At 38.0% G+C, this 26,527-nt stretch overlaps 2 protein-coding genes across 3 annotated transcripts in view; one reads left to right on the top strand and one right to left on the bottom strand.

Moving 5' to 3' along the window:
• LOC106143264 (uncharacterized) overlaps nt 1-26,527 on the top strand; it is a 177,551-nt gene that overhangs the window by 37,688 nt on the left and 113,336 nt on the right. The window lies entirely within an intron of this gene.
• LOC132903068 (uncharacterized) lies at nt 17,356-18,316 on the bottom strand. Its single transcript, XM_060950378.1, has one exon. It carries the CDS (start codon nt 18,221-18,223, stop codon nt 17,399-17,401), a length of 825 nt encoding a protein of 274 aa, XP_060806361.1. The 5' UTR covers nt 18,224-18,316; the 3' UTR covers nt 17,356-17,398.

The raw sequence follows: 26,527 nt of genomic DNA, 5'->3' as shown, positions 1-26,527 counted from the left end.
ATTGGGTCTTGTTCACTGCGCTGTTGGTCGGTTTTCGCTTGTGCATTAACTGCAGTTTAGCTTTGCACTCCATTAAACAAAATTGTACATTATCTCACGTGAGCTTTTGGTTGATTTTCGCGTGTTTTTAGAAAACAGTTGTGTTGTTTTGCAAAAGTCGAGCAAAACCGGTGGAACTGGTGTCCGACCAGTCTTGGAGCAAAAAATAAGTACAGCATTCGATTCTTGATTTAGTAAGGTCTGTGCCGGGTGGTTTAGAACAATCGCCAATTGCGATCGGTTTACGAAGTTCGAAACGAGACGCTTAATGTATGAATTTTTGAAAATATGAAAATATTGCGACCGATGAACCTACACCTTCTATCCTCCTCCTTTTTTATTGGTGCCGTGTGGTTCCCGGCACCAATAAAAAAGAAGGCATAGGACCTTCTCTTTCCTATGGATGCCGTAGAAGGCGAATAAGGGATAGGCTTATAAACTTGGGATTATTCTTTTAGACGATGGGCTAGCAACCTGTCACTATTAGAATCTCAGTTCTATCATCGAGCCGAGAAGCTGAGCGCGGCCTATCAGTCAGACTGTTGGTTCTGTCTATCCCGCAAGGGATATAGACGTGACTATATGCAGGTATGTGTGTAATATCCTATTTCCAACTAATATATTGAATGCGAAAGTTTAATAAGTTTCATGGATTTTGTAACTGATTCATGCATAATCTACAGGACGGATTTGGATGAAATTTTAAAAACGAGTAGAATATAACTTTGTAAAACATTTCAAGTTTATTTATTTGACATTTCATCCAGAAATTCCCACGGCAGCGAAGTCTCGTAGTGCTTGTAATTCTATAAATAAGGAGTTTATTTCTTTTTACCAAAAAAATCTCAATGTTGTTAACAACTATTAATGAAATCGTTGAAAAATCATGGCGTTATAAGAAATTTTTATAATCTTAGTATTTCAATCGATGAAGATTTTTATATATTTAGAAATATTCTTACTAAGCTCTCTCGCGGACTTTTCCTGGAAGAAGTTGTGCCTACGCGAAGTTGTAATTAATAAGGAATTTCCGGGAATCTCAGACGTTCAGGTACCCACTAATTGGGAAAATGTAATAACTTTAACGAGGTTTTGTTGTTTGTCATGTACGAGTATGTCATGTAACCGTCCTCTAAAAGACATACCAGAACATTAATAATAGGATTATTAGCGGTACATACATACATACATACATAAAATCACGCCTCTTTCCCGGAGGGGTAGGCAGAGACTACCTCTTTCCACTTGCCACGATCTCTGCATACTTCTTTCGCTTCGTCCACATTCATAACTCTCTTCATACAAGCTCGGCGGTTTCGGGTACTTTTGACCTGACCCTTTACCAGGACGTCCTTAATTTGATCAAGATACGTTCGTCTAGGTCTTCCCACTCCGACCTTTCCCTCCACACTCTCCTTGTATATCTGCTTAGTCAACCTGCTTTCATTCATCCTCTCCACATGACCGAACCATCTTAACATACCCTTTTCTATTCCTGTAACTACATCTTCTTTCACATCACAACATTCCCTTATCACGCTGTTCCTTATCCTGTCACTCAATTTCACACCCATCATACTCCTTAACGCTCTCATTTCCACTGCATTTATTCTGCTTTCATGCTTCTTTTGCCATACCCAACTTTCACTCCCATACATTAATGTCGGGACCAACACGCCCCTGTGCACAGCCAGTCGAGCCTTTTTGGATAGTTTCTGACTGCTCATAAAGGCATGCAAAGCTCCATTCACCATGTTCCCCGCATTCACTCTCCTTTCAATATCACTATCATACTTGCCATCTGATGTAAACTTTGATCCTAGATATACAAACTCTTTCACTTGCTCCACTTTTTCTCCTCCAATCAAAATATTACATGCTGTCATTTCTTTCTCCATTTCAAAAACCAGTGTTTTAGTTTTATTTACGTTCACTTTCATTCCTTTCTCTTTTAAAGCTTCATGCATACAGTTTACCATCTCCTGTAACTCCTCCGCTGATGACGCCAGTATAACCTGATCGTCGGCATAGAGCAGACATTTGACGAGTAACTCATTCATCCTTAATCCACTTTTAGACTCTTTCAAATCTGTCAAACAGCTATCCATAAATAGGTTGAACAGCCACGGTGACGCAACACATCCTTGCCTAACGCCTTTCTCAATCTTAAACCACTCAGTGTGCGCTCCGTTTATCCTGACACAAGCACTCGAATCCTCATATAAGGATTTCAGTGCTCGTATTAAGAGACAGCTCACCCCATGCATAGAAAGTGCTGACCACAATTCATTCCTCTCAACTCTGTCATAGCCCTTTTCCAGATCTACGAATGTGCAATAGACTTTTTGACTCTTGGCCAAAAACTTTTCGGCTATGCACCGCAAGGAAAAGACCTGATCAGTACATCCCATTCCCTTTCGAAATCCCGCTTGAGCATCCCATATTTTGTCATCAGTTTCATTCCTGACTCTATTAATCAATACCTTAGCATACAATTTGCCGACGACGCTAAGCAGGCTTATACCACGATAATTTTTGCAGTCCAGCTGTGACCCTTTTCCTTTGTAAAGTGGCACGATAACAGCCTTACACCAATCTTTTGGTACTCGGCCGCTTCTCCAACACAAATTGAAAAGGCAGTACAACTGACTAGCTACTACGCCTTTTCCTGCTTTAAGCATCTCGACCGACACTCTATCACACCCAGCATTTCCCGCTTTCATACTCTTAAGTGCTTCCACAATTTCGAACATTTCAATTTCGCCTTCCATCTCATTCTCTTTTTCTTCGCTATAGCAGAAATCTTTCTTATTTCCTTCCTTTTTTTCAAATAAACTTTCAAAATAGTCCTTCCATATCTTTAGTACACATTCTTCTCCTTTCACAACGCTACCATCCTGGCATCTGATCCTAGTCAGCTCTCTGGTTATAGTATTTCCTCGGGCTGACCTTACGGATTTCCAGAATACTTTCAGATTTGACTGAAAGTCTTCTGATAGCCTTTTATCAAAATCCTCTTTATACTCTTCTTTCTTTCTAATCACAGCTTTCTTAACCAAATCTTTCATTTTCTTATATTCCTTACGTGCTTCATTCACATCTTCATCTATAACCTCTTGCATTCTTAAGTTAGCTTTTGCTGCTAACAAATCCAGCCATGCTTTCTTCTTTAATCGCACAAGTTCTTGCACATCTTTACTCATCCACGCATTTTTGTGATTTTTTCCTTTCCTTCTTCTACTTACACCACACACTTCAACAGCTACTTTCACAATTCTTTCTTTAAATTCCTTCCATCCATCTTCAATATCGCTCATTTCCTCTAAATCTTCAAATTCATCCTTCAGTCTATTAATATACTTCTGACCTACATCCATATCTTGCAAATTTTCTACTTTCACTCTTTCCAAAGCGCTGGTTTGCTCCCTTACCCTGTGCCGCCAGCGATTGAAGATACCCCTTATCCGGGATATCACCAGTAAATGGTCCGAGTCAATGCCAGCACCGCGATATGCACGGGTATCCAGCACTTTGTTCTTCAATCTTTCATCTACAATCACAAAGTCTATCATACTTTTTAAAATACCTTCCACTCTTGTGTAGGTGTGGATCTCTTTATGTTGAAACATTGAGTTCGACACAAAAAGATCCCACTCTAGACAAATTTCTAATACACTTCTTCCATTATCATTCACCTTTTCGTCACCAAACGCACCAAGCACCTTTTCATATCCATCACGCTTTACACCCACCCATCCATTAAAATCACCTAACATAATAATCTTCTCATTTGGCTTGGTAACTTTCAATACTTCTCTTACACTATTCCAGAACTCCTCGTTTTCGCTTTTTGCTGATGTTGTACCCCTCGAACCCACATCCCAAGGTGCATAAACACCTAGAACGAAGATCCGAGTGATTCCAACTTTCAGCCTAATCCATAGAAGACGAGGGCTGACACACACTCATACTCATTCACGCACTCAGCCATTCGTGCAGAAAGAATTAGACCGACCCCTTGACAGCCTCGGCTGGTACTGGAAATTCCAGACCAATACGCCGTGTAAGGGCCGTGCTGCGTCGCGTCGCATCCTTTCCGCTTCGTTTCATTCACGCACAACACATCCAAACGTCTTTCATCCATCATCTGGCATACTTCCTCAATCTTATCCTTCATTCCTCCTCTTACATTCATCGTCGCAAAGCGGCTTTCAGCAGACCGCATACCGCTCCCGCCGGGAACGAGACGTGATGGGGTGCGGACACCATCGCCGCCATTTATATGCTTTTTAAGGTTCATAATGCGATTCCCACGAGACGCTAGGGAAAAATTTTGTCCGCCCCAGCAGAGCCCCGCATGCCAGGGTAAGGCTAGCCATTACCTGGGGATCGCCCAACCCCATGGCGGAAGTGGCACGCTCGAGACTAGGCTCGCCCCTAGCCATGCATCCATCGGCGCGGCAGACCTTAGATTGGCAGTATTAGCGGTATCAATAAAAAAAGGAGGACTATTCCATCTGGTTGCCATGGGTGTCGTAAAAGTCGACTAAGGGATGTGCTTATAAAATTGGGATTCTTCGTTTAGGCGATGGGCTAGCAATCTTTCACTATTTGAATCACAATTCTATCATCAAGCCTAACAGCTGAACGTGGCCTTTCAGTCTTCCAAGGCTGTTGGCTCTGTCTACTTCGCAAGGGATATATATATATAGACGTGACAATATGTATGTATGTAGAAAATCCCACGGGGGCGTAGCCGCGGGCTAACACTGGTGAATTGTAAATGAATTATTTCTGCTGGACTACGAAAATCGATTGGGATCGATACTATTCGTACACGTACTGAAACATTCAAATGACTATGATGAAAAATTCTGTACACTCAACTTTCATTCTGAATACGCGTCTGAATAAAAGATGACGCGTTTCGAAATGTGAATGCAATCCCGAAATAACATTACATTTGTAATGTTAAACGTTTTTTTTTTATACCTATATACTTTTCTGTTTTGAATTATAAACACATTTAACTTCTATTATCCCTAATGGTGAGACGTGTCGTGTGGTGTCCGCCACTTTAGAATAGAACCGCTCCATATGTTTCCTATGGATGTCGTAAGATGTGACTAAGGGATAGGCTTAAAAGCTTGGGATTCCTCATGTAGGCGATTGGCTAGCGATCTGTCACTATTTGAACCTCAATTCCATCATAAAGTCATTATATAGCTGAACGAGGACTTTCAGTCTTTCCGAGAATGTTGGCTCTTGTCTACCCAGCAACGGATATAGACGTGACTATATGTATGTATGTAAGGGACAATGCCTATAGTCACAAGCCTTGATTAACCGTTCCGTGATTGATTTTCCATTTTTTGTGCCGTGTGATTCCTTGCACTTTACAATAGGACCACTCGATCTCTTTCTCTAGGATGTCGTACAAGGCGACTAAGGGAGCACACAACATTCATCACATGCAAGCTACCACGCTGGTCTATTGGGGAAGAAGAAAGCTAGAATCTGCCAGTTGCTTCTCCTCCCGCGTAGATCGTAAAAGTCGATCAAGAACAATGCGGACAAACTAGATACCTACTCTAAATCTTATCTATAAATAGAAAACTGAGAATGTTCTCTCTAAAGTAATCACAAACAAACAACAACTTTTTGTAAGGCGGAGGCAATTTAAAACTTTTTACACTTTTTAAGAAGTTTTATCCCTATATCTGTCATTGATATGAAGACCCTTTCCTTAAAAGGTATAAATAAAACTCCAAGATATAAATAAAATAAACTTAAATTATAGATTTAAAGTAGTTCCTGTGATAAGCGTGTTCAAATAAACAAACAAACTCTTCAGCTTTATAATATTAGTATAGATAATCGATAAAAAGTTATAAAGGTAGCTCATATGTGCAATAAAGGGAATTTCATACATTCATAAAATCCCACGCCGCGTCTGTCTAGCCGGGGTCATTATGAAGGTGATACAAGTCAAACTGTTGGCTCTGTTTACCCCGCAATCATGTAATTTGGGCTGTAAGTTTGTTTGTCAGTCACTCAGTAACATTAGAGTTAAAAGTCAAGGTGCCGTGTGGTTCTCGGAACTTATAATAGGACCGCTCCATCACTTTCCCACAAACTTGGGGTTCTTTAATTAGGCGATGAGCTATCGACCTTTATCACCATTTGAATCTCAAATCCATCGCAACTAAACGTGGCTTTTCAGTATCCGCGAGAATGTTGGCTCTGTCTACCCCGTTAGGGATAAAGACGTGATAATATATATGTATGTAAGAACGCAGGGATCGTGGCAAGTGGAAAAATGTAGTCTCTGTCTTCCCCTCCGGGAATTAAACGTGGTTTTGTCTATGTAGGTACGTATGTTACTATTCCAGACATTTTAATTCAGGTCAATAGACAACATAGAAGTCGCAGCCGCCTCATAAATATGAAAGATTCCGGAATCGAATCCGGTACGTTCGGTATAACCACTATTGTTCCCAATTTGTATGCCGCCAAATAACCGGCAGGCATCACTCGGGATAATATGCTCTGTTCTGGAGACGAGTTTCGTATTTATACTAAAACAAAGCAAAGGTCAGAGGGCGTGTTAAGAGGATGTACAAGAGATTTTTCCTTATTAAAAAAAATCTACCTTTAGCGCAGTACTTTGCTCCCGTGGGAACTTCCAGACAAAAAACGTAGCCTGTGTTACTACGAAGGTGTATTCTATATCTGTGCTAAATTTCGTGATTAGTCCTGTAGTTTTTGAGTGCAATCGTTACAATCATCAAAAATACAAATATTTTGTTTTCATTATTAGTTGGATTACCTACTTAGTTAAGTGTAAATATTATATAAGAAATAATTACTTATTTATAAGCAAATGTCATACAATTGAACCATGCTTTTCGGTCTTTTCAGTACTGTTCTGCTAATGTGATGAATGGCTCTGTCTGAAAATTTAAATTTGACAGTTCTTTATATATACATCTCTTACGGTTAGAAATCATGTCTATATCCATTACGGCTTAATTAATGGTGATATTGGTGTTGGAAGCTTGGATAACTGTGCTTATTCCCTTAGACGCCTTTTAGACATAGGAAGATATAGAGTATTCCTATTGTAAAGTGCTGGAAATCACGCGATATCGTTACATATCCATCTTCCATCTATACAATAAAATTGTAACTGTCAAAATATCGATATGTGGGATCTATATTTGACAAATAGAAGCCGAAAATGTTTTTTTTTTTTAAATTTCTGTCTGTATATTTGTGCTCTCATCACGTGAAACCTATTGCTCCGATTTGAATGCGGCTTTCTCAAAACTTCTGATTAGTAGAGGTTAACGAAGGGGGCAATACAGAGCTCATTTTCATATTATAACGGGCGAGTAAATCTAGATATATTTTCAACCTTTATTTTTAGATCTGGTATTTACTCTTAAAAGGATCTTAGATCAATATAGTGTCTGCTACTTTCATTCGGTTCATAAGTTTCATCACACGATGTTCATAAGTTATATGCTTACTGATTTTTCGTCATGTTATTTAGGTATGTTTGTTTGTTTCTAAAATCTTTATTGCACAGAAATTTAGACGGTTATATTGCTGATAGTTATGAGAATCTGCGATCTACTTCGTAAATTTAAGAGCTAACTCTTATATGTGGAGTAAATTGGAGCGTCCGCTATTCATCTCCTTTCTCTATTGTTTTATTTGTTGGTATGTTGTAACGTTTACTTTATGCTTTATTTAATTAACATACAAAAATACATATGCGTATGGTAACGTCTATAGCCCTTGCGGGGTAGACAGAGCCAACAGTCTTGAAAAGACTGAATGGCCACGTTCAGCTATTTGGCTTAATGATAGAATTGAGATTCAAATAGTGACAGGTTGCTAGCTCATCGCCTAAAAAAGAATCCCAAGTTTGTAAGCCTTTTACGTCGTCGTTCGCCTTTTACGACATCCATGTGAAAGAGATGAAGTGGTCCTATTCTATTTTGTATTGGTGCCGGGAACCACACGGCAGGGGAATGAAATCTTATTCATTCAAGAACACGAAAAGACAGACTTGAAAAGAGTCCCCATGATAAAACATATTGATTCCATCAGCGCTTTGTAGGAGCCACGTCGTGGGACATTGTTCAACGTAACAAAAGATATGTTAAATTAACTTCTTTTCATAACGAAAATGTTCGGAATTTGGCATTAGGCGACTTCATTTTTGGATGTTACTTATGCGTTGTGATACTGGGCGTAATTTGTTTACCTATTAAAATATTCCATGATTGTTTGGTAGAGAGGAAAAACATTTGTTTGTGAGTATCTGTACTGTAAACTAAATCTGTACTGTAAACGAAATAAGTACGTAGTTTTTTTTAATATCGGCATAACTTAGGATTCTTTTGTATGAATAAAAAAACTCTTAGTGATGTGACGTCGTGCCGCCGTGATCTCCCCTGCGGCCCTCTACACCGCCAGTGGACCCTTTATAAGCGCGCGCGCACCCCGGACCCAGGCCGCCACGGCCGCTCCATTGACCTGCCTACAGCTGTAGTCAGCGTAGAAGCCGTAGAAGAAGTAGAAGAAGAAGTTGAAGAGGGCCAAAAGCCGTGACCATTCGCTCCGACTCCCCTAAGGGAGTATGGGAAGACCCAACGACGACCTCTCTTTTAGTCTACTACACCGCTCCCCGGGTTAAGTAGCTCGCTCGCTATCTTCTGGCGCCTACTCGCTGGATCTCCTGTCTTTAGCTAAACCCACGCTCTCTTAATGATTGTGAAACTAGTCCAATATAGATTGTCGTTATTCTATTTTTTTTTATTCATCTCTCATCACCTTTAACCTGCGACGTTTGACCTAAACGTCACAGTGACAAATCGACAATCACGCGAGCAAAAGCTAGATACATAATTAAATCTAACAGATTGTGTTCTGGCTCAGCCGTAAGGAATAAAGACGTGATAAGTGTGTATGTGTGAGCGATTTAACTTTGACAAACTCTGATGGATGAAAAAAATATTGTATATATTCTTTTCGGGTGTTAACCACCAACATAAAAATAATTCTTGTTATTTTTTTTTTATATAAATATTTTTCCAATCCATTGATACCCGTAAAATGGGAAAATTAAAATTAAACACAAACAACAGCAATACAGCGCGAAATTCTCAGTAAAACCTTGTTTATTTTGGACCTCTGACTGTTAGCATTTATTAACATTTATCTGGGTGTAATAAAAATGTATATTTATACTTACATATATGTACATTCAGTCAGAAAAGTATCGGGAATGGATTATTTATTTATGGTTCCAAATTCAAATTTTTGTTTTTTTTGTTGTTGTTAGATTGGCACAACTGTTTTCCATTTTGGCGCGGAGTTTGAGTTGCATCTGTTGTTTACATTAAATACAGTGCTATTTTTAGTTATATCATATCTAGTGTGTATTGCTAATTTCATAATGGATAAAAACATCGAACAAAGAGTTTGTCTTAAATTTTGCATTGCCAATGGAATATCGTGTTCGGAGTCACTGAAAATGTTACAGAAGGCTTACGGTGAATCGACTTTATCAAAAACTCGTGCTTATGAGTGGTACAAAGCGTTCAAAAGCGGTCGAGATGTGATGGAAGATTTGCCTCGCTCTGGTAGGCCATCAACGTCTGCAACTGAAGTTAACATCGCAAAAGTGAAGGAAATAGTGACTGAAAATCCTCATTCAACTTTGAGAGAGATAGCCACCGAACTTTCTGTATCTCACGAGTCGATCCGTACCATTTTAACTAATAATTTGGGTATGAAACATGTTGCCGCTCGGCTAGTCCCAAAAGACCTGAATTTTTTCAAAAACTCAATCGCATGAGAGTCGCTGAGGACATGCTAGAACGAGTCAATTCCGACCCAACATTCATGAAACGCATTGTTACTGGTGACGAGACGTGGGTTTACGAGTTTGACATGCAAACTAGTCAACAAGCTTCGGAGTGGCGCCTTCCAACTGAACCGAAACCGAAAAAACCACGCCAAAGTCGTTCAAAAGTCAAAGTCATGTTGACTGTTTTCTTTGACTATCGCGGTGTTGTGCACTCGGAATTCTTGCTGGAAGGTCAAACGGTAAATAAGGAATATTATTTGAGTGTTATGCGGCGTTTAAGAGAGCAAATCCGACGAAAAAGGCCAGATTTGTGGAAAGAAAATTCTTGGATTTTGCACCATGATAATGCACCTTCGCACAAGGCCATCATTGTGAACGAATTTTTAACCAAACACTCAACAAATACCATCGAGCAACCACCATATTCACCAGATATGGCTCCAGCCGACTTTTTTCTTTTTCCTAAACTCAAATTACCACTTCGTGGCACCCGTTTTCAATCGGTAGAAGACATAAAAGAGAATTCACGGCGAGAACTGACCTCAATTCCGGAAACAGCGTTTAAAAAATGTTTTGATGATTGGATTATTCGTTGGCGTAAGTGTATCGTTTCTAAAGGAGCATATTTTGAAGGTGATAAAATAAATTTGGATGAATAACAAACAGTTTGTGTATTATTGATCTTTTCCTGCTACTTTCTTGACAGAGTAGTATATCATATCCACATAAATGTTCATCTGTTGTCATTTCGTTTGATCAAAGGGCTTAAGTTAGATTTTCTAATTATAGTTATGTTGTAGGTAGTAAAGAGTTATATGATGTTATTTGCAAAGCGAAAACAGTATGAACAGATAGTGGTAAGTGTTGCTCTTCCTATCCATCCGGGAATGAGCACTTATTTAATGTAAAAATGTTTTATTTTATTGCTTTTCAAGTTTATTCAAGGTCTCTCTGGCACGTAACTTCGGATAGAACTGATTTTTTTTATTCAATATTTGGATTAGGCATTTGTCTTCCGTCTCACCTGATGGTAAGTGACGATGAAAGAGATGTTAGATACCTAGCTAAGAGATATCGTAGGTGATTGGCTAGAAACCTGTCACTATTTGAATCTCAATTCCTAAATTTAGCAATTTTTACAGAATCATTACGGTCTTTTCGAGACTTTGTCTCTACCCTGTTTGTGATAAAGACATTATAATATGTATTTATATAAATACATTTGAATAATATAGACGTATATATAAGTATGGGATATACACGTGACAATATGAATGAATGATTATTATTATATGAATGAATGAATATATTTGCATTCTTCATTATCATTTCTGCAATCATGTCAACATTATGGGACAATGTTTACAAGCTGTTTTAAGGTCTCCGAAGGTTGGATGTCTGCCAGTTGGTAATTTATGTAAACCAAAGGCGACACTTGGAATCCATTTGATTTTATTTTTCTCGTTGTTAAGTTACTTCGAGGCAAACGCAATCTGTGTAATTTGTCCCGTATATTTCTGGCACTTATAAAGTTAAAAGACAATTTGTTTACGATTTCCAAAATTATATTTGAAGTCCAGTCATTCTTATACTTCTTCTTATTCTTATACAGCCGAGCTAGCATGAAGAGAGTTTTGAATGTGGATGAAGCGAAGGAAGTATGCAGAGATCGTGGCAAGTGGAAAGAGGTAGTACCCCTCCGGGAAAGAGGCGTGATTTTATGTATGCATGTATTCTTATACTCATATAAGTAAAAAAGGATCATATTTTTGGTAATACACACATAAATATAGTCACGTCTATATCCATTGCAGGGTAGACAGAGGCCACGTTCAGCTGTTTGGCTTAATGATGAAATTGAGATTCAAATAGTGACAGGTTGCTGGCCCATCGCCTACAAGAGTTATCATAAGTTTGTAAGCCTATCCCTTAGTCGCCTTTTACGACATCCATGGGAAAGAGATGCGAGTGATCCTATTTGTTTTGGAACCACACGACACATAATACGATACGAGTACTTAACTCATTTCCTCATAAAGAGGCCGTACTTTCTCACGTCTTGTAATTTGATACAAGTGAACCAAATATGCGCGGCGCTACAGTAACGCCATCTATTGTCTACTCATGTCTATTGGCACTCAAAGTAATGTGGGTAGTACGAACAATGGTGTTTGTCCACCTTGTTTGTTTGACATTATCAAGGACATAGGTACTGATGGAAGATACGTGTCGTGTGGTTCCCGGCACCGAGAGAAAAAAACTGATAGGATCACTCCATCTGTTTCCTATGGATGTCGTAAATGGCGACTGAGGAAAGTGTAATAAACTTGAGATTCTTTTAGGTGAGGGGCTAGCGACATGTCTCTATTTGTATCTCAATTCTAACATTAAGGAAATTAAGCTGAACATGGCTTATTGGTCTTTTCAAGCCTGTTAGCTCTGTCTACCCTGCAAGGGATATAGACGTGACCATATGTTTGTATGTTTATGTTTAGAAATCCCCACAAGAACCGAGCGGCAATATTATCAAAAGCTTCGTACAAAGCTTCATTCTTTAGTGTTAAACTTTTATTAATACTGATAGAAAACTGATAAAATACAGCACAAAAGCCCAAGGGAGGTTTTCAATAGAGTTCACTACCTGATCGAGTAATACAAAAAGTTTTCTAGCAACGAAATGCGTCCTTCGGGACGTTCACGGGAGTGTGTATAATATAAACGTGTTCAAAGATTTTGTGTTAGAGGAATGATCGTTTGAAGATGAACTTCTTCGCAAAACTCAATCATTTGAGCATTATAGACATGTACTTACACTCCATCTCTTTTCCGTGGATGTCGTAAAAGGCGATTAAGGGATAGGTAGGCTTACGAACTTGGGATTCTGTTAGGCGATGGGCTAGCAACCTGTCACTATTTGAATATCATTTCAATCATTAAGCCAAATAGCTGAAAGTGGGCATTCAGTCTTTTCAAGACTATTAGCTCTGTCTTCCCCGCAAGGGATATAGACGTGACCATATGTATGTATGTAGGAGCGTTCAGGTCGTCGGTGGTCGAATCGGTAAGGTGCCCGGTTAAAATGCGTAGTGCGCATGAAGGCACAGGTTCAAATACCGCCTCGGCCATGTACTTACCAATGATTATTTTCGAGGTTATGTAAGTACATTAGTTAGAATACTAACCGATGCTCTTACGGTGAGGTAAAACATCGTGAGCAAAACCTGCACATTCAGGCAACTGGATGTGTAACCATGCTCGATCCAATACGGGTTAGGTATATTAGTAAAGGTTGCGGAAGTCAGATGGGACTCGCTTCGGGTTAAAACCTGATTTACCCAATCTAGGATCCATGGTTAATCCTGGGGTCTTCTCCAGAGTGGTAAGGATGCAACCGGGACTGAAGTCAGGAGGAAGAAGAAAGAAGCCATGTACAGAGTAAATCTTGATATGTTGCACGTAACTTTGGGAATTTACGGATATTCTTACTTAGTTAATTTGGTTAAAAGCAATATCTGTACTAACTACTAACAAGCGGGTAAAATTTGTAACTGTAATGGTTTGTTTCAAAGGGCTTATCTTAGGGAATATTGAACTGAAAATGAAAATTGTTTTACCGTGCAAAAGTTACATTAGGTATCTAATCTGTATAATACAGGCTATGTAAACTTATTTACTACGAGTGAAACCATCGCGGGCCACTAGTCCCACAGAAATTATTTTTAAGTAGGTATAGTATTTATTTATTTATTTATTCTTTATTGTAACAATAACAATTTGTAAAGTACAATAGGCGGACTTAATGCTAATAGCATTATCTAACAGTCTACCATTGGGTTAAGCGGAGAACCTTTGTGTGGGTGATAATAATAATGTACAATAAACATACTTACTTACTATATGATATATACTAAAAACCTATACATAATATATACCTATATACTACAGTAAACATACATATACATAAATACATATATATACATAAATATATATATATATTTGCAGCAGATTACATACAGAGATTACTCTCTCATGACTGAGTCAGAAACAACTGGACCACATGCGACTTAAAACTGGCGCGGCTCAGAGAAGCTTGAACGGAATCGGGAAGTGCATTCCAAAGTCTAACAGCTGTAGCAGCGAAAGAATTTGAATAAAAACCTGTACGGTGAAAAGGTGTTGCAAGGGTCAACCTGTTAGAGGAACGTAGGATTCTTTCATGAGTGGAACTTAAAAGTTGAAATTCGGATCTAAGATAATCTGGAGCTAGGGGATTATTAAGTATATTATAAAGTTGGCAAAGAATATGAAGATTCCTACGTTGTCGGATGGGCAGCCACTTAAGCTGAGAACGGAATTCAGAGACATGGTCATACTTACGAAGACAGAAAATAAATCTGATACAATTATTGAGAAGACGTTCAAGCTTATTAAGTTGTTCTTCAGTTAGATCCAGACAACACACATCAGCATAATCAATAATGGGTATAACAAGTGCTTGAGCCAACATTACTTTGGTTTTAATGGGAAGAAAATGTTTCAGACGTTGCAGGTAATGTAGAGACCCGTAGACCTTTCGACTGAGCTCAACGACATATGGGTTCCAGCAAAGGTTTGAATCGATGAGAAGACCGAGGTCTTTGACAGTAGGACTAAAAGGTATTGGAGTCCCGTCAAACATCAGAGGCAGCGTACTATTGATGTCTATGTTATTTATTTGATAGGTACTTCCAACTACAACCGCCTGACACTTTTTTACATTAACCTGGATCCCAAAGTTTTTAGACCACCCCAGTATAATGTTTAAATTGTTATTTATTATGGATATTGACTTATCTATGTCGTCTAAACTAGTATGTGTATAAAGCTGCAAGTCGTCTGCATAAAAGTGATAAGAACATGTAATATGAGACGAGAGAAGATTAATAAAAATAGAAAAAAGGATAGGAGATAAAATGCCGCCTTGCGGTACGCCGGCTTTCAGATCACACCAGTCGGATGTCTCCGCTCCGTTGCGAACCTGCTGCCGACGACCGCGAAGATAACTCGAGAACCAATCAATCACCGAAGGGGAGACGTTGCAACGGGTTAGAATAGTTAGTAAAATATCGATATCGACAGTATTAAACGCGTTACTAAAATCAATTAACACCAATATGGTAACTTTTTGGTTTTCCATGCCCTTTCTTATGTCATCAGTAACACGAAGCAGTGCAGTAGTTGTGCTGTGTCCGGGCCTAAAACCAGACTGATATCGATTGAGAAGATTGTTGTCAATCAAGTGTTTTAAAAACTGATTAAAGGCAGAGGCTTCGAGGATTTTAGACAGGAAGGAAAGGATGGAAATGGGACGCACATCATTTAAACGGATAGGATCAGGAATCTTGGGGAGAGGACGAACATAAGCATTAAGCCATGAGGTAGGAAAACGATGATCTATAAAACTGGTATTTATAATGTGCGTGATGACAGGGAGAATAAAACTGAGAATTGGGATCAGCATCCCGCGACTGATTTCATCCGGCCCGACAGCATTAGAAGTTATGGATTGGATGGTTTTTGAAACGTCGTCCTCGGTGACTGTGGAAAATTCGAATAAACTACCATCAGGAACAGGCAAATCAAAAATATAAGATATAGTACAGTTTTTAACTGTGTGATCCAAGAGTGGGACAGTTGTAAAATGATTGTTGAGAGCATTTAAGGAAAAAGGTATTTTTGAAGATTCATTTTTTATTTTGCCTATGCCCTGAGAATTGAGAAATTTCCAGAGATTGGCAGTAGAAACATTTTCGATGTTGTCAGTGAAATAGCGGCGTTTAGCGTTACGACAAAATTGGTTGCATCGATTCCTTGCAGCTTTATACAATGACCAATTTTCATCACTGCGCTCCCGTTTAAACCTACGAAAAGCATTGTTCCGTCGTCTCATGGCTATACGAACTGCATTAGTTATCCACGGTGCGGGAGGACGCCTTATTTTGACTGCTCTCACTGGAGCATGCGCATCATACAGAGCCAAGATTTTATTGTTAAACAGAGAAATTTTCTCGTCGACTGTATTCGCTGCAGTCACCGGAGACCAGTCAATATTAGAGGCGTCAGTTATTAAGGCCCTGTGGTCTATTTTTGAGAAGCAGCGCAGTTGGAGGATTGTAGGCTTTATTTTGGGAACTCTGAGCTTGTAAGAGACATAGATTAAGTCATGATGGGAAAACCCCGGGGCCGGTATTTGACCATGACTGGCGACAAGCTTTTCTGAAGAAGTGATTATCAAGTCAAGCAAGGTAGGTCCATGTTCTGTGAAGTGAGTTGGTCCAGATGGGAGAATAGAAAAATTAACCGACTTGACAATATTTAGTAATTTAGAAGTTCTAGAATTTCCCTTCAAAAGGCACGTGTTAAAATCCCCAAGGATCAGATGATGAGCATAGTCTGAACAAACCGATTCCAGAAGCGACTCAAAGGTAGAAAAATAATCTATTCTTAAAGAAGGGGAATAAAAGATGCCAAGAATAGATTTACAACCTTTAACTGTGACCTCTAACAAGATATACTCCATTGAAGCTGAATATTCAGAAGGTGACGTGGAGATTACGCGGTAAGGAATGTCACTACGCAAATATATAGCAACACCTCCCGACCCCTTAACAACACGATCATTTCGTATCAGTACGAATCCAGGCAGCGAGTAGCTAGTAGAAGGTAGACTAGGCTTAAACCAGGTTTCTGAGACAAGTACTGCACTCAGTTCATCAGAAGAAAAAGCTTCAACGAGGTCAGAGTAATGAGCGGGAATGCTCTGTGCATTGATGTGGCATACATTGAAATTTTGAGGAAAGCGGTGGAAGGCATCCCTGACAAATTCTCCCAGTGTCCCTGAAGAGCCATGAGAGGCAAAACTGGAGGAACCAGAGTCCTCTGCAGTGCATAAGGAATCATTATTGTTAAATGAAAGTTGCTGTTGCTGCATAATTAATAAACACAATAAATATATATATGGTTCTTACAAACTAACTATTAATATAAGTGGTGTATTTAGTTTGACGAACTAAAGTAAAAGTTCTCGCCAAACCCGCCAGCCGGACCTTACAAACAAAGAAAATAAGAAAGTAAAAACAATTTATCACAAACCGAAGCAAGAACACCATGGCTGTATGTAAGAAACAACCAAGCATACAATTAAATGAAGTTGACAGTTAAGTTGACATCGACATTCACGAAATGAACGGCGAACGACAATAGAAAAGAAAGAAAAACAAAGTTAACAAAGCAAAATATTTAAATAACGCCTGTGAAGTGCCATTTTAAAAACAAATAACTATAAATTTTAAAACTGTCTACCCGTTAGTAAATAAAATAAAACTATGTATTAAAAAGTTCTGAGTTTGTACGCTAGCTACCTACGTTTTACAATAAAAATAGCCTACGGGCGAAAGTACACAAACTAAACAGTACAATAATGAGACGTTACACCTTTTACTTGGACTTGCCTGCCTGCATCTGACGACGAGTCATGTTTTTAGCAGCAATGGTGGCAGTTTTTTTGGAAGGCTGCGTCTGCAACAAGGAGCTCCGCGGTTGATCGGTTCGCTGCTTGTTTTCCTCTGGCGACACTCGCTTGTTATCAGCATCTACAGCAGGAAACCTCTTCGTCAAAACAGCCAACTCAGCAGCTGTGGTGAACTTCACGCGGTCACCCGCCGGAGTCCTGACACAAATTACGCCATCCATAGTCCAACACCGCCTCATACCAAAGTGCAATCGAGTAGCCATGAACACCTCCTGCCTGGCACGAGTGAGGAACTCTGAGATACTTATTGGAGATCCTTTCAAAGCAGTTTTTTTGTTCCACACAGTTGTTCTGGCATCTGTCGAATTGAAACGGACAAGAACAGGTCTTGCACGATCCAGTTTAGTAGCTCCTAAGCGGTGACATACTTTGATGTGACTACTAACATCGGTGAAATCAAATTGATCAGTAAGAATACTGCATATTGTATTTGAGATATTTTCATTGGAGTCCTCCTGTATGCCATTAAACAGCAAAACTTTCCTACGAGTCCTCATCTCAATGGAGTCAATTTTGCTGCTCAAATTATGGATCTGTTGTTTCAACAGAAGGAAGATTGAGTGCACAATATTCTTAAAGTCTGAGTACTCTTCCCGCAACTGACTAACCTCTGCAGCAGGAGTGATGGTGAGCCGCTTCTCAAAATTGGCCATGCGATCAGCCAGTGACTTCTCCAGTTGCTTCTGTGTCATCTGTACTTGCTCTAATTCAGAGTGGTTTGATGTCTCCATTGCGATAAATTGTGTTGTGATGTGGAAGTCCAGTAAGGCAGGCTAGCGCAGAATTTATTATATGTACATAAACCTAAAGTTATTGTTTATATGTATATGACAAAATTATATATTGTTACTATTGTTTATTATTTTTAATCTTTAAAATAAAAGGATCAGCTGATTTTAGGTCTATTATTAACAACTACCCACAGCGAAAATAAAGTATTGGTCTAAGGAGAAAAAATTAAAAAAAAAATAACATTTCATTACTACTCACTTTCACATTCACATAATTTAATTCTTTTGATATTGATATTAAAATAGCACAAAGCATTTTAATTCAAAATTTAAAAAAAACTTATTCATAAAACCAAACAGAAGGACGCAACCACCATCTTTGTCGTATCGTAACAACATTATACCTCTCCCTTTCGCACGTAACAGATGTTTTTGTTACTGGCCACACCTGGCCTTACCATATCGTAATGTTTTTTTTTTTCGGTTAGAATTTGGAACATTTTAAGACGTTTCAAGTGTACTTGATATGTTTCTTTTCATTTTTTTTTCTCACATATTCGCATAAATACTTATCTTAGATTCTTCATTAAGGCGATGGGCTAGCAACCTGTCACTATTTGAATCTCAATTCCATCATTAAGCCATACAGATGAACGTGGCCTTTCAGTTTTTTGAGACTGTTAGCCCTGTCATCCACTTAAGTAATAAAGAAGTGATAATATGTATTTTTGTATGTGTACTTTTACTATCTTTTACGCGAGGCTTTGCTTTTAATGATTCCTTGTTGAAATCCTAGTCTTCTTTAATCTTTAGAAGATCTAAACATATCCAATTTGTTGCACTTATTAAAATGTGTAATCAACAAACCGGATTCCTTGAAACAAAAGAGACAAAAATTTTGAGAAAACGAAAAAAAATCTAAAATATTTCCGCCTTGAAACTTAATAACTCTGTTTTATCTAAAGACCTTTCAAAATGTCGGTATCGAAATTCTTGGTAAAGCTTTGTTCACACGAAGGGACTAATCGTTAGCAGATTTGGACCGAGGACTTATTTTTTGTGAACAATCCCCTATTATTACAAATTATATGAACGGATTACAATATGAATTACAAGGGAATGTTGAGATGATATGGTTATTGATGGGAATGAATGAAATGGTTGATTAATAAAAAAAAGTGGGAGACTGTGAATGCGAACGTTGAAAGAGGAAGGCCTATATGAACCTTTATTGAATGAGTGACATTTAGGCAAAACGTCAGCTTAATGAAGAGAGTTATGAATGTGGATGAAGCGAAGGAAGTATGCAGAGATCGTGGCAAGTGGAAAGATGTAGACTTTGCCTACCCCTCCGGGAAAGAGGCTTGATTTTATGTGTGTATGTATGTTTATGAAAGAGGCTTGATTTTATATATATCAGTGATAAGGTTATCATAAAATACATAAAGTCACACGTTTTTCTCAGCAAACTAACCTACGTAACGTAGTTAGAAATTTAATGTCTTAACGTGACATCTCTGAATACTTCTTTTGCTTCATTTACATGCGTCATTTCGTGCCAGTACGATTCTGTACTCTAGAATAGAAATAAACCCTATCTTTCCCATGAATTACGTAAGAAGGTATAGGCTTGTAAACTTGGGATTCCTCTAGCGTAGCAACCTGTCACTATTTGAAACACAAACCATCGTTATATATATATATATCTAAACGTGGCCTTTCCGTCTTTTCAAGACTGCTGGCTCTGTCTACTCTGCAAGGGATATGGACGTGATTATATATGTGTATATGTATCTTTTCGTGCAAGGTAATCGAACTAGAACAAAAAGAACTAAGAGTCTGTATGACCAACGCCCAATGCTGGCAAAAGAAAAAAGCTATTCTTTAACCCTCATCTAAAAATGGCCGATCCATAAATCAACGTCATTAATTTCTATTTGATATAGATATCCCTTAAGTTTGGACTCGATCGCGATTTGTTGATCCCATTCAATGTTCGGTTTTGGGTTTCATTCATTGCAAAATTACTAAGTCATCTATACTCGTACATAAATTTTTTTTTGTCTTTACATTTAGTATTTTGACTGACATGGATAGATCGTACTCGTATGATTAGTATACATACATACATACATATGGTCAGGTCTATATCCCTTGCGGGGTAGACAGAGCCAACAGACTTGAAAATATACAAACACACAAAACATATTTATATATACAAACTTGGGATTCTTTGTTTGGGCGATGGGTTAGCAACCTGTCACTATTTGAATCTCAATTCTATCATTAAGCCAAACATCTGAACGTGGTCAGTATCAGTATTTTCATAACTGTTGGCTCTGTCTGCCCCGCAAGGGATATAGACGTGAGTTGTATGTATGCATGTACAAATCCTCGTAAAGACCTATTCAATTCAACTTTGTACCTACAAGTTTTATAACTCGTGTTGGTAATTGCTCAAGATATTATGAATTAACTCCAATTAAGAACATCTGCCCGTGAATGCATTGCTGTTTCAAGGCATTCAACTGCAATCTGCAAGGTATTTAGATTGTCCTTAGAAGGATACATAATCTTATTAGAGTCACAATTTATGCAAGTTCTTACATACATCTATATAATCACGTCTATATCCCTTGCGGGGTAGACAGAGCCAACAGTCTTGAAAAGACTTTCAGCTATTTGGCGTGACTGGTTGCTAGCACATTGCCTGAAAGAAGAATCCCAAGTTTATAAGCCTATTCCTTAGTCGCCTTTTAAGCATGCAAGATAATAATCGTACGAGACGAAATCAAGTGCCGTGTGGCTCCGGGCACCAATAAAATAAAAAAGAATAGGACCAATCCATCTCGTTCCCGTGGACGTCGTAAAAGGATAGGCTTATAAACTTGGGATTCTTCTTTTAGGCGATGGGCTAGTAACCTGTCACTATTTGAATCTCAATTCTATCATTAAGCCAAATAGCTGAACGTGGCATAGCAGTCTTTTCAAAATTGTTGGCTCTGTCCACCCCGCCGTGCCGGGAACCACGTTGAGCTGTATGGCTAAATGATGGAATTGAGATTGAAAAAGTAGGTGGTTGCTAGTCCATCGCCTAAAAGAAGAATGCCAAGTCTATAAGCCTATCCCCTAGTCTTATTATTATGGTAGATTACTAGATCAAATACCTGCCCCAATAGTATTTGTGACATCTTTTTACCTAGTTTAATCAGATTAAGGTCAATTGTAACGATTAACATGAATTTGTGTTCTAGTTTTGATTCAGTGTGTTAATGTTTATTTAATATTGGTACAAATATTACTAACCTATTTATTAAAGTTTAGACAAAATGTGATAAATACAAAATACTGCGAAATTAGTACAGTGGATCACATAAAAAGAATACCATCTTAAGTTTCGATACGTTTACTATATAAAAGTACATTTTTCTATGTGGCCTCATGTACTTCTCACATTTTTGTTTCTTCCATAGAATAGAATAGAATGTGATGGTATGTCGCGTTAAACTTATACACAGAGGGCGTTTAGACACATTAAGTCTTTAAGAGAATTTTTTTGAGTACCCATAGTCCATTACATTCAATAATTATACATACATACATACATAAAATTCACGCCTCTTTCTCGGAGGGGTAGGCAGAGACTACATCTTTCCACTTGCCACGATCTCTGCATACTTCCTTCGCTTTATCCACATTCATAACTCTCTTCATGCAAGCTCGGCGGTTTCGGGTACTCTTGACCTGTCCCTTTGCCAGGACATCCTTAAATTCAATAATTAGTGAACTAAATGAGTTTCAATTTTAGATTTCAAATCCTGAAGAAGGTAAAAAGGAAGTGTCGTAACTATAACTAAGTCTAAAACAATAACTAAGCTCAGTTACAAATGGAACATAATTTGTTTTTAATGACATATTGTTTTTTGTTTTCAGGTAAGATTGCCAGTATTAATGAGTGCGTAAGTTATTTTTTCAAAAAAAGGGTTGAAAATAAAAATAAATATACACGGACAAATCATAGAGATTGAGACAGCACTGAATTTCTTTCTTTTTAGCTAATTGCTCGCTCTCTGGGGTATGTAAAATTAAGTGTATGTAAGTAAGTCCTAGGAGTCAATAAATCTAAATGAAAAAGAAAACAAAAGTTATCACTAGGTAAATTATTTTTGACAGCCTCTGTAGCGCAGCGGTAGTACGCTTATCTGTGACAATGGAGATCCTGGATTCGATTCTGGCCAGGGCATGATGAGAAACGAACTTTCTCTGATTAGCCTGGATCTTGGATGTATATCTATGTAAGTATTTATAATAAAATATAGTATCCTTGCGTTAGTACCTCGTAACACAAGTTTCGATTTACTTCGTTCATACATACATACAAATAATCAAGTCTATGTCCCTTGCGGGGTAGACAGAGCCAACAGTCTTGAAAAGCCTGACAGGCCACGTTTAGCTTTTATGGCTTGACGATAGATAGATTTACTTCGTGTCTAATTGAATTTGTGTTATCTGTCCCCGTATATATTCAATTATAATTATCACCAATTGCAGGTTCAGATAACCATGTACACCGTTCTAAATTGATACCTAGTTAATTGTTATAGCCATCTAATTAATATCAGCACTGGTCGAGTTTAAATCGTAATACGTGGTAGATATAGATTATTTTTTTTTTTATTTGATGGAATTGAGATCCAAATAGTGACAGGTTGCTAGCCCATCGCCTAAAAAAGAATCCCAAGTTTGTAAGCCTATCCCTTAGTCGACTTTTACGACATCCATGGGAAAGAGATGGAGTGGTCCTATTCTTCTTTTTTTCGAATGGTGCCGGCAACCACGCGGCACATTCAATAAAAACTTAAACATACAAGGGTTGAAGTGAAAGAACGTAAATTTTAAATAAGACGGGTGTTGTTTTATCAAGTCATTGGCCCGACCCTAAAATCGTAAAAGTAATAAAAGGAACAAATAATGATCCAAAAAACGTGTAAACAACCTATGAATGTACTCAGCCTATCACACTTATCGCTTAGTCAGCGTAACAAACTAAAGAATATATACATATGACACTTTCAAAACAAGTGATACATACATATAATCACGTCTACGTCCCTTGCGGGGTAGACAGAGCCAACAGTCTCGAAAAGGCCACGTTTAGTTAGAAAAACAAGTGATAGAACATCAAATAATGGATATCCTAATATATGTTATAGGGTTTTATTCTCTGTCTAGCGTTCGCCGGCGGTTCCGCCTGCGTGAATCGAAAAGTTCCTGTAGTTTCCGTTCTCGTGGGAATTTCGGGTATAACTATTTAGTTCAGCACTAGACCAAATGAGTGGTCTACAGTTTTGTTCTATTCAACATTGTATTACGCACTTGTCTTCCATCTCACCTGATGATAAGTGACGATGATGACGGAGATGTTACATGCCTGTCCAAGAGATACCCATTTATTCTATTACATAACTAGCTGTGCCCGCGACTTCGTCCGCGTGGAATAGTTAGTTTGGGCATCATTGAAGCCTTGAGAACTTCAATGATGAAATGAAAAAAGGATGAATAATTTTCCCCGTTTTTTTTCATTATTACATATTCCATTATTTCTTCGCTCCTAAAAGTTGCAGCAGGATGTTATATATAGCCTAAAGCCTTCCTCGATAAATGGTCTATTCAACGCAAAAACTAATTTTTCAATTCGAACTATTAGTTCCTGAGATTAGCGCGTTCAAACAAACAACCAAACTCTTCAGCTTTATAATATTAGTATAGATATAATTTTACGTACCGATATCAAGTTTCTAGACCCAGTGGTGTGAGCTGTTCTTATAATGTGTGATTTGAATGTGTGACACTTTAGAACATCACCTGTTTCCCATGATTGTCGTATAATGCGACTAAGGTACTAATAGGCACATTCACCTAGTGCGAAGTTCGACAGTCTAAATTCTCTGGCGAAACATAACCCCAAATCCCTGATAGGGATAATTCCGCATTTGTTTTTAATGTCATATTATGTAATACTAATTTTTTTTTATGTACAATGTATTATTTATAAACAAACAAATCCTTTGACGTCAGTACTTCTGTTCCTTAGCTATTTTATATCAACGAGGGGTGGATTCCACAGATTTCTTAGCTAAGCATTGTTTGTTACTAAAAGCTTGCGATAATGCTGATCAGTGGCCTGTTGATGGGTTTTATGATGTCCTGCTTGGAAGGAGCCCGTCCAATTACGTGATCTATCGATGAGGAAAGCCAGTAGATCAATGTAGTTATAAGTTACCTGGCCTAGCCCATTGCCTAAAAGAAGAATCCCAAGTTAGGTTTAGGTTTATAGACTTTTATTTTTATAAAGACATATTTTACATCACTTAATAATAACAAAAAAAATCCCAAATTTATAAGCTTATCCCTCAGTCGCCTTTGACGACATCCATAGGAAACCTATGGAGTGGCTCTATTCCAAAGTGCCGAGAACCACACGGCGTCTACATTTTTTAATAAATCATTGATTAAGTATGCTTTTCTTTCTATACATATCTGACGTTACTGGCACATTTCAGCTTTCACGTTTATGGTCACATCACGAAACATCGGCAAGACAATATTTTATTAATATTTTTAATTAAATATATAAAACAATAGTATCGCAGATCACGACAAACAAAACAATCACACACGACATTATATTAGGCACGCACTGTACGCCCGTTGAATATTAAATCGGTATTGATAAGCTGAACACGCAATAAGTCATCAGCGGAGCGAGATTATGTTGTTTTTTCGTAGGTATACGAAAAACTAGAGTGTACACGCAGCTTTGCCCGTGTTAAAATGTAAATCACGAATCGTAAAAACCGGATTGGAAAAATACTGAAAAAATTTGAAAGCTATAGTTATCTTTAAGCTGTTTTTGATGCAGAAGAAATTTTTGAAATTGGAATTGTTTTAGGCGATGCGATAGTGACCTGTTTACTTTCTGACAATCTTTTTTTTTATTCTATTCCGTTTTGAAGCTAAGGGGTGAACTCATAATGTTTAAAGCAAGCGAGTCAACCGTCATTGTTTTCTTTTTCTTCTCTATCTCTCTCCTTTTATTCTAAACAATTGGCTCTTTAATGTATATTTTTTTTAAAAGCAACTGGTTTTAAAGCAAGCGAGTCAACCGTCATTGTTTTCTTTTTCTTCTCTTTCTCTCTCTTTTTATTCTAAATAATTGGCTCTTTAATGTATATTTTTTTTAAAAGCAACTGATTGTAAAACTTGCTGTTGGTTATCCAGATATATAAAATTAAATAAATTAATTCAAAGCTATCATCTGTGCAAGTTTCAAAACTCTTATACGCAAAGTTTTTAACAATTCGTTGCAAAACTCAGTTGTCGAAGCAGATTGAGTGGGTTCTATTGTATTCTGCCGGGAACTACATAACTATTGTACAGTCAACTGCATATCAAGTGAGCATACGTGGAACTCTAAGTCGCAGTAATTGGGTCGAATTTGCCGTGAATTGGTGTAGGTTAATGTGCTTTTGACTGTACAATGAAATTCTATAGATTTATCCTTTAAACTAGCTGTGCCTGCGACTACCTCCGCGTGGAATAGTTATTTTGGGCATCATAGCGCGTTCAAACAAACAAACTCTTCAGCTTTATAATATTAGTATAGATTTTATTACGGTATTGGTCTAATGGATGCTTGTAACGTAATACAAATCATACGTGCGACCCGTCTGAAATCTTTTCACGCATATTTTGAAGGGCCCCCAATTTTAGTCCCTTGGGACATGGCAGAGCACTTATTTGATAAGCATTTGCGTATGAAAGGGGTCTTCATCCCTTATGGGTAGACAGAGCCAATAGTTTCTTGAATAAATATACCTTTAATAAACAATGAAATCGCATTTGACTGGTTTTATTCTTATAGAAGAAACCATCAGACTATTAGCAACTGATTTTTAATCCCTAATAATGTCAGAGCAATTAAGCACCTTTTGAGGATCCTACAGCTGGTGCCGTGTGGTTTCCGACACTGTAGAATATAACTACTCCATATCTTTTCCATGGATGTCGTGTCGTAAAAGGGGACTTAGTGATAGGGCTTATAAACTTGGGATTTCTTTTGTCGCAACCTGTCGCTATTTGAATCTCTATTCTATCATAAAACCATACAGTTGAACGTGGCCTTTCAGTATTTCCAAGACTGTTGGCTCGGTCTACCCCGCAAGGGATATAGACGTGATTATATGTATGTATGTATGTATTAACAGTTGAAAATATGATGTAACCATTCGTGTTTCCAAAGAG

This window comes from Amyelois transitella, chromosome 21, assembly GCF_032362555.1.
Source record: "Amyelois transitella isolate CPQ chromosome 21, ilAmyTran1.1, whole genome shotgun sequence".
Classification (NCBI taxonomy): Eukaryota; Metazoa; Arthropoda; class Insecta; order Lepidoptera; family Pyralidae; genus Amyelois; species Amyelois transitella.
This window is presented reverse-complemented; position numbering and strand designations above follow the sequence as displayed.

Coding starts and splice junctions, on each gene's coding strand:
- LOC132903068 (XM_060950378.1), bottom strand. CDS start 18,223: ATGGAGACATCAAACCACTCTGAATTAGAGCAAGTACAGATGACACAG.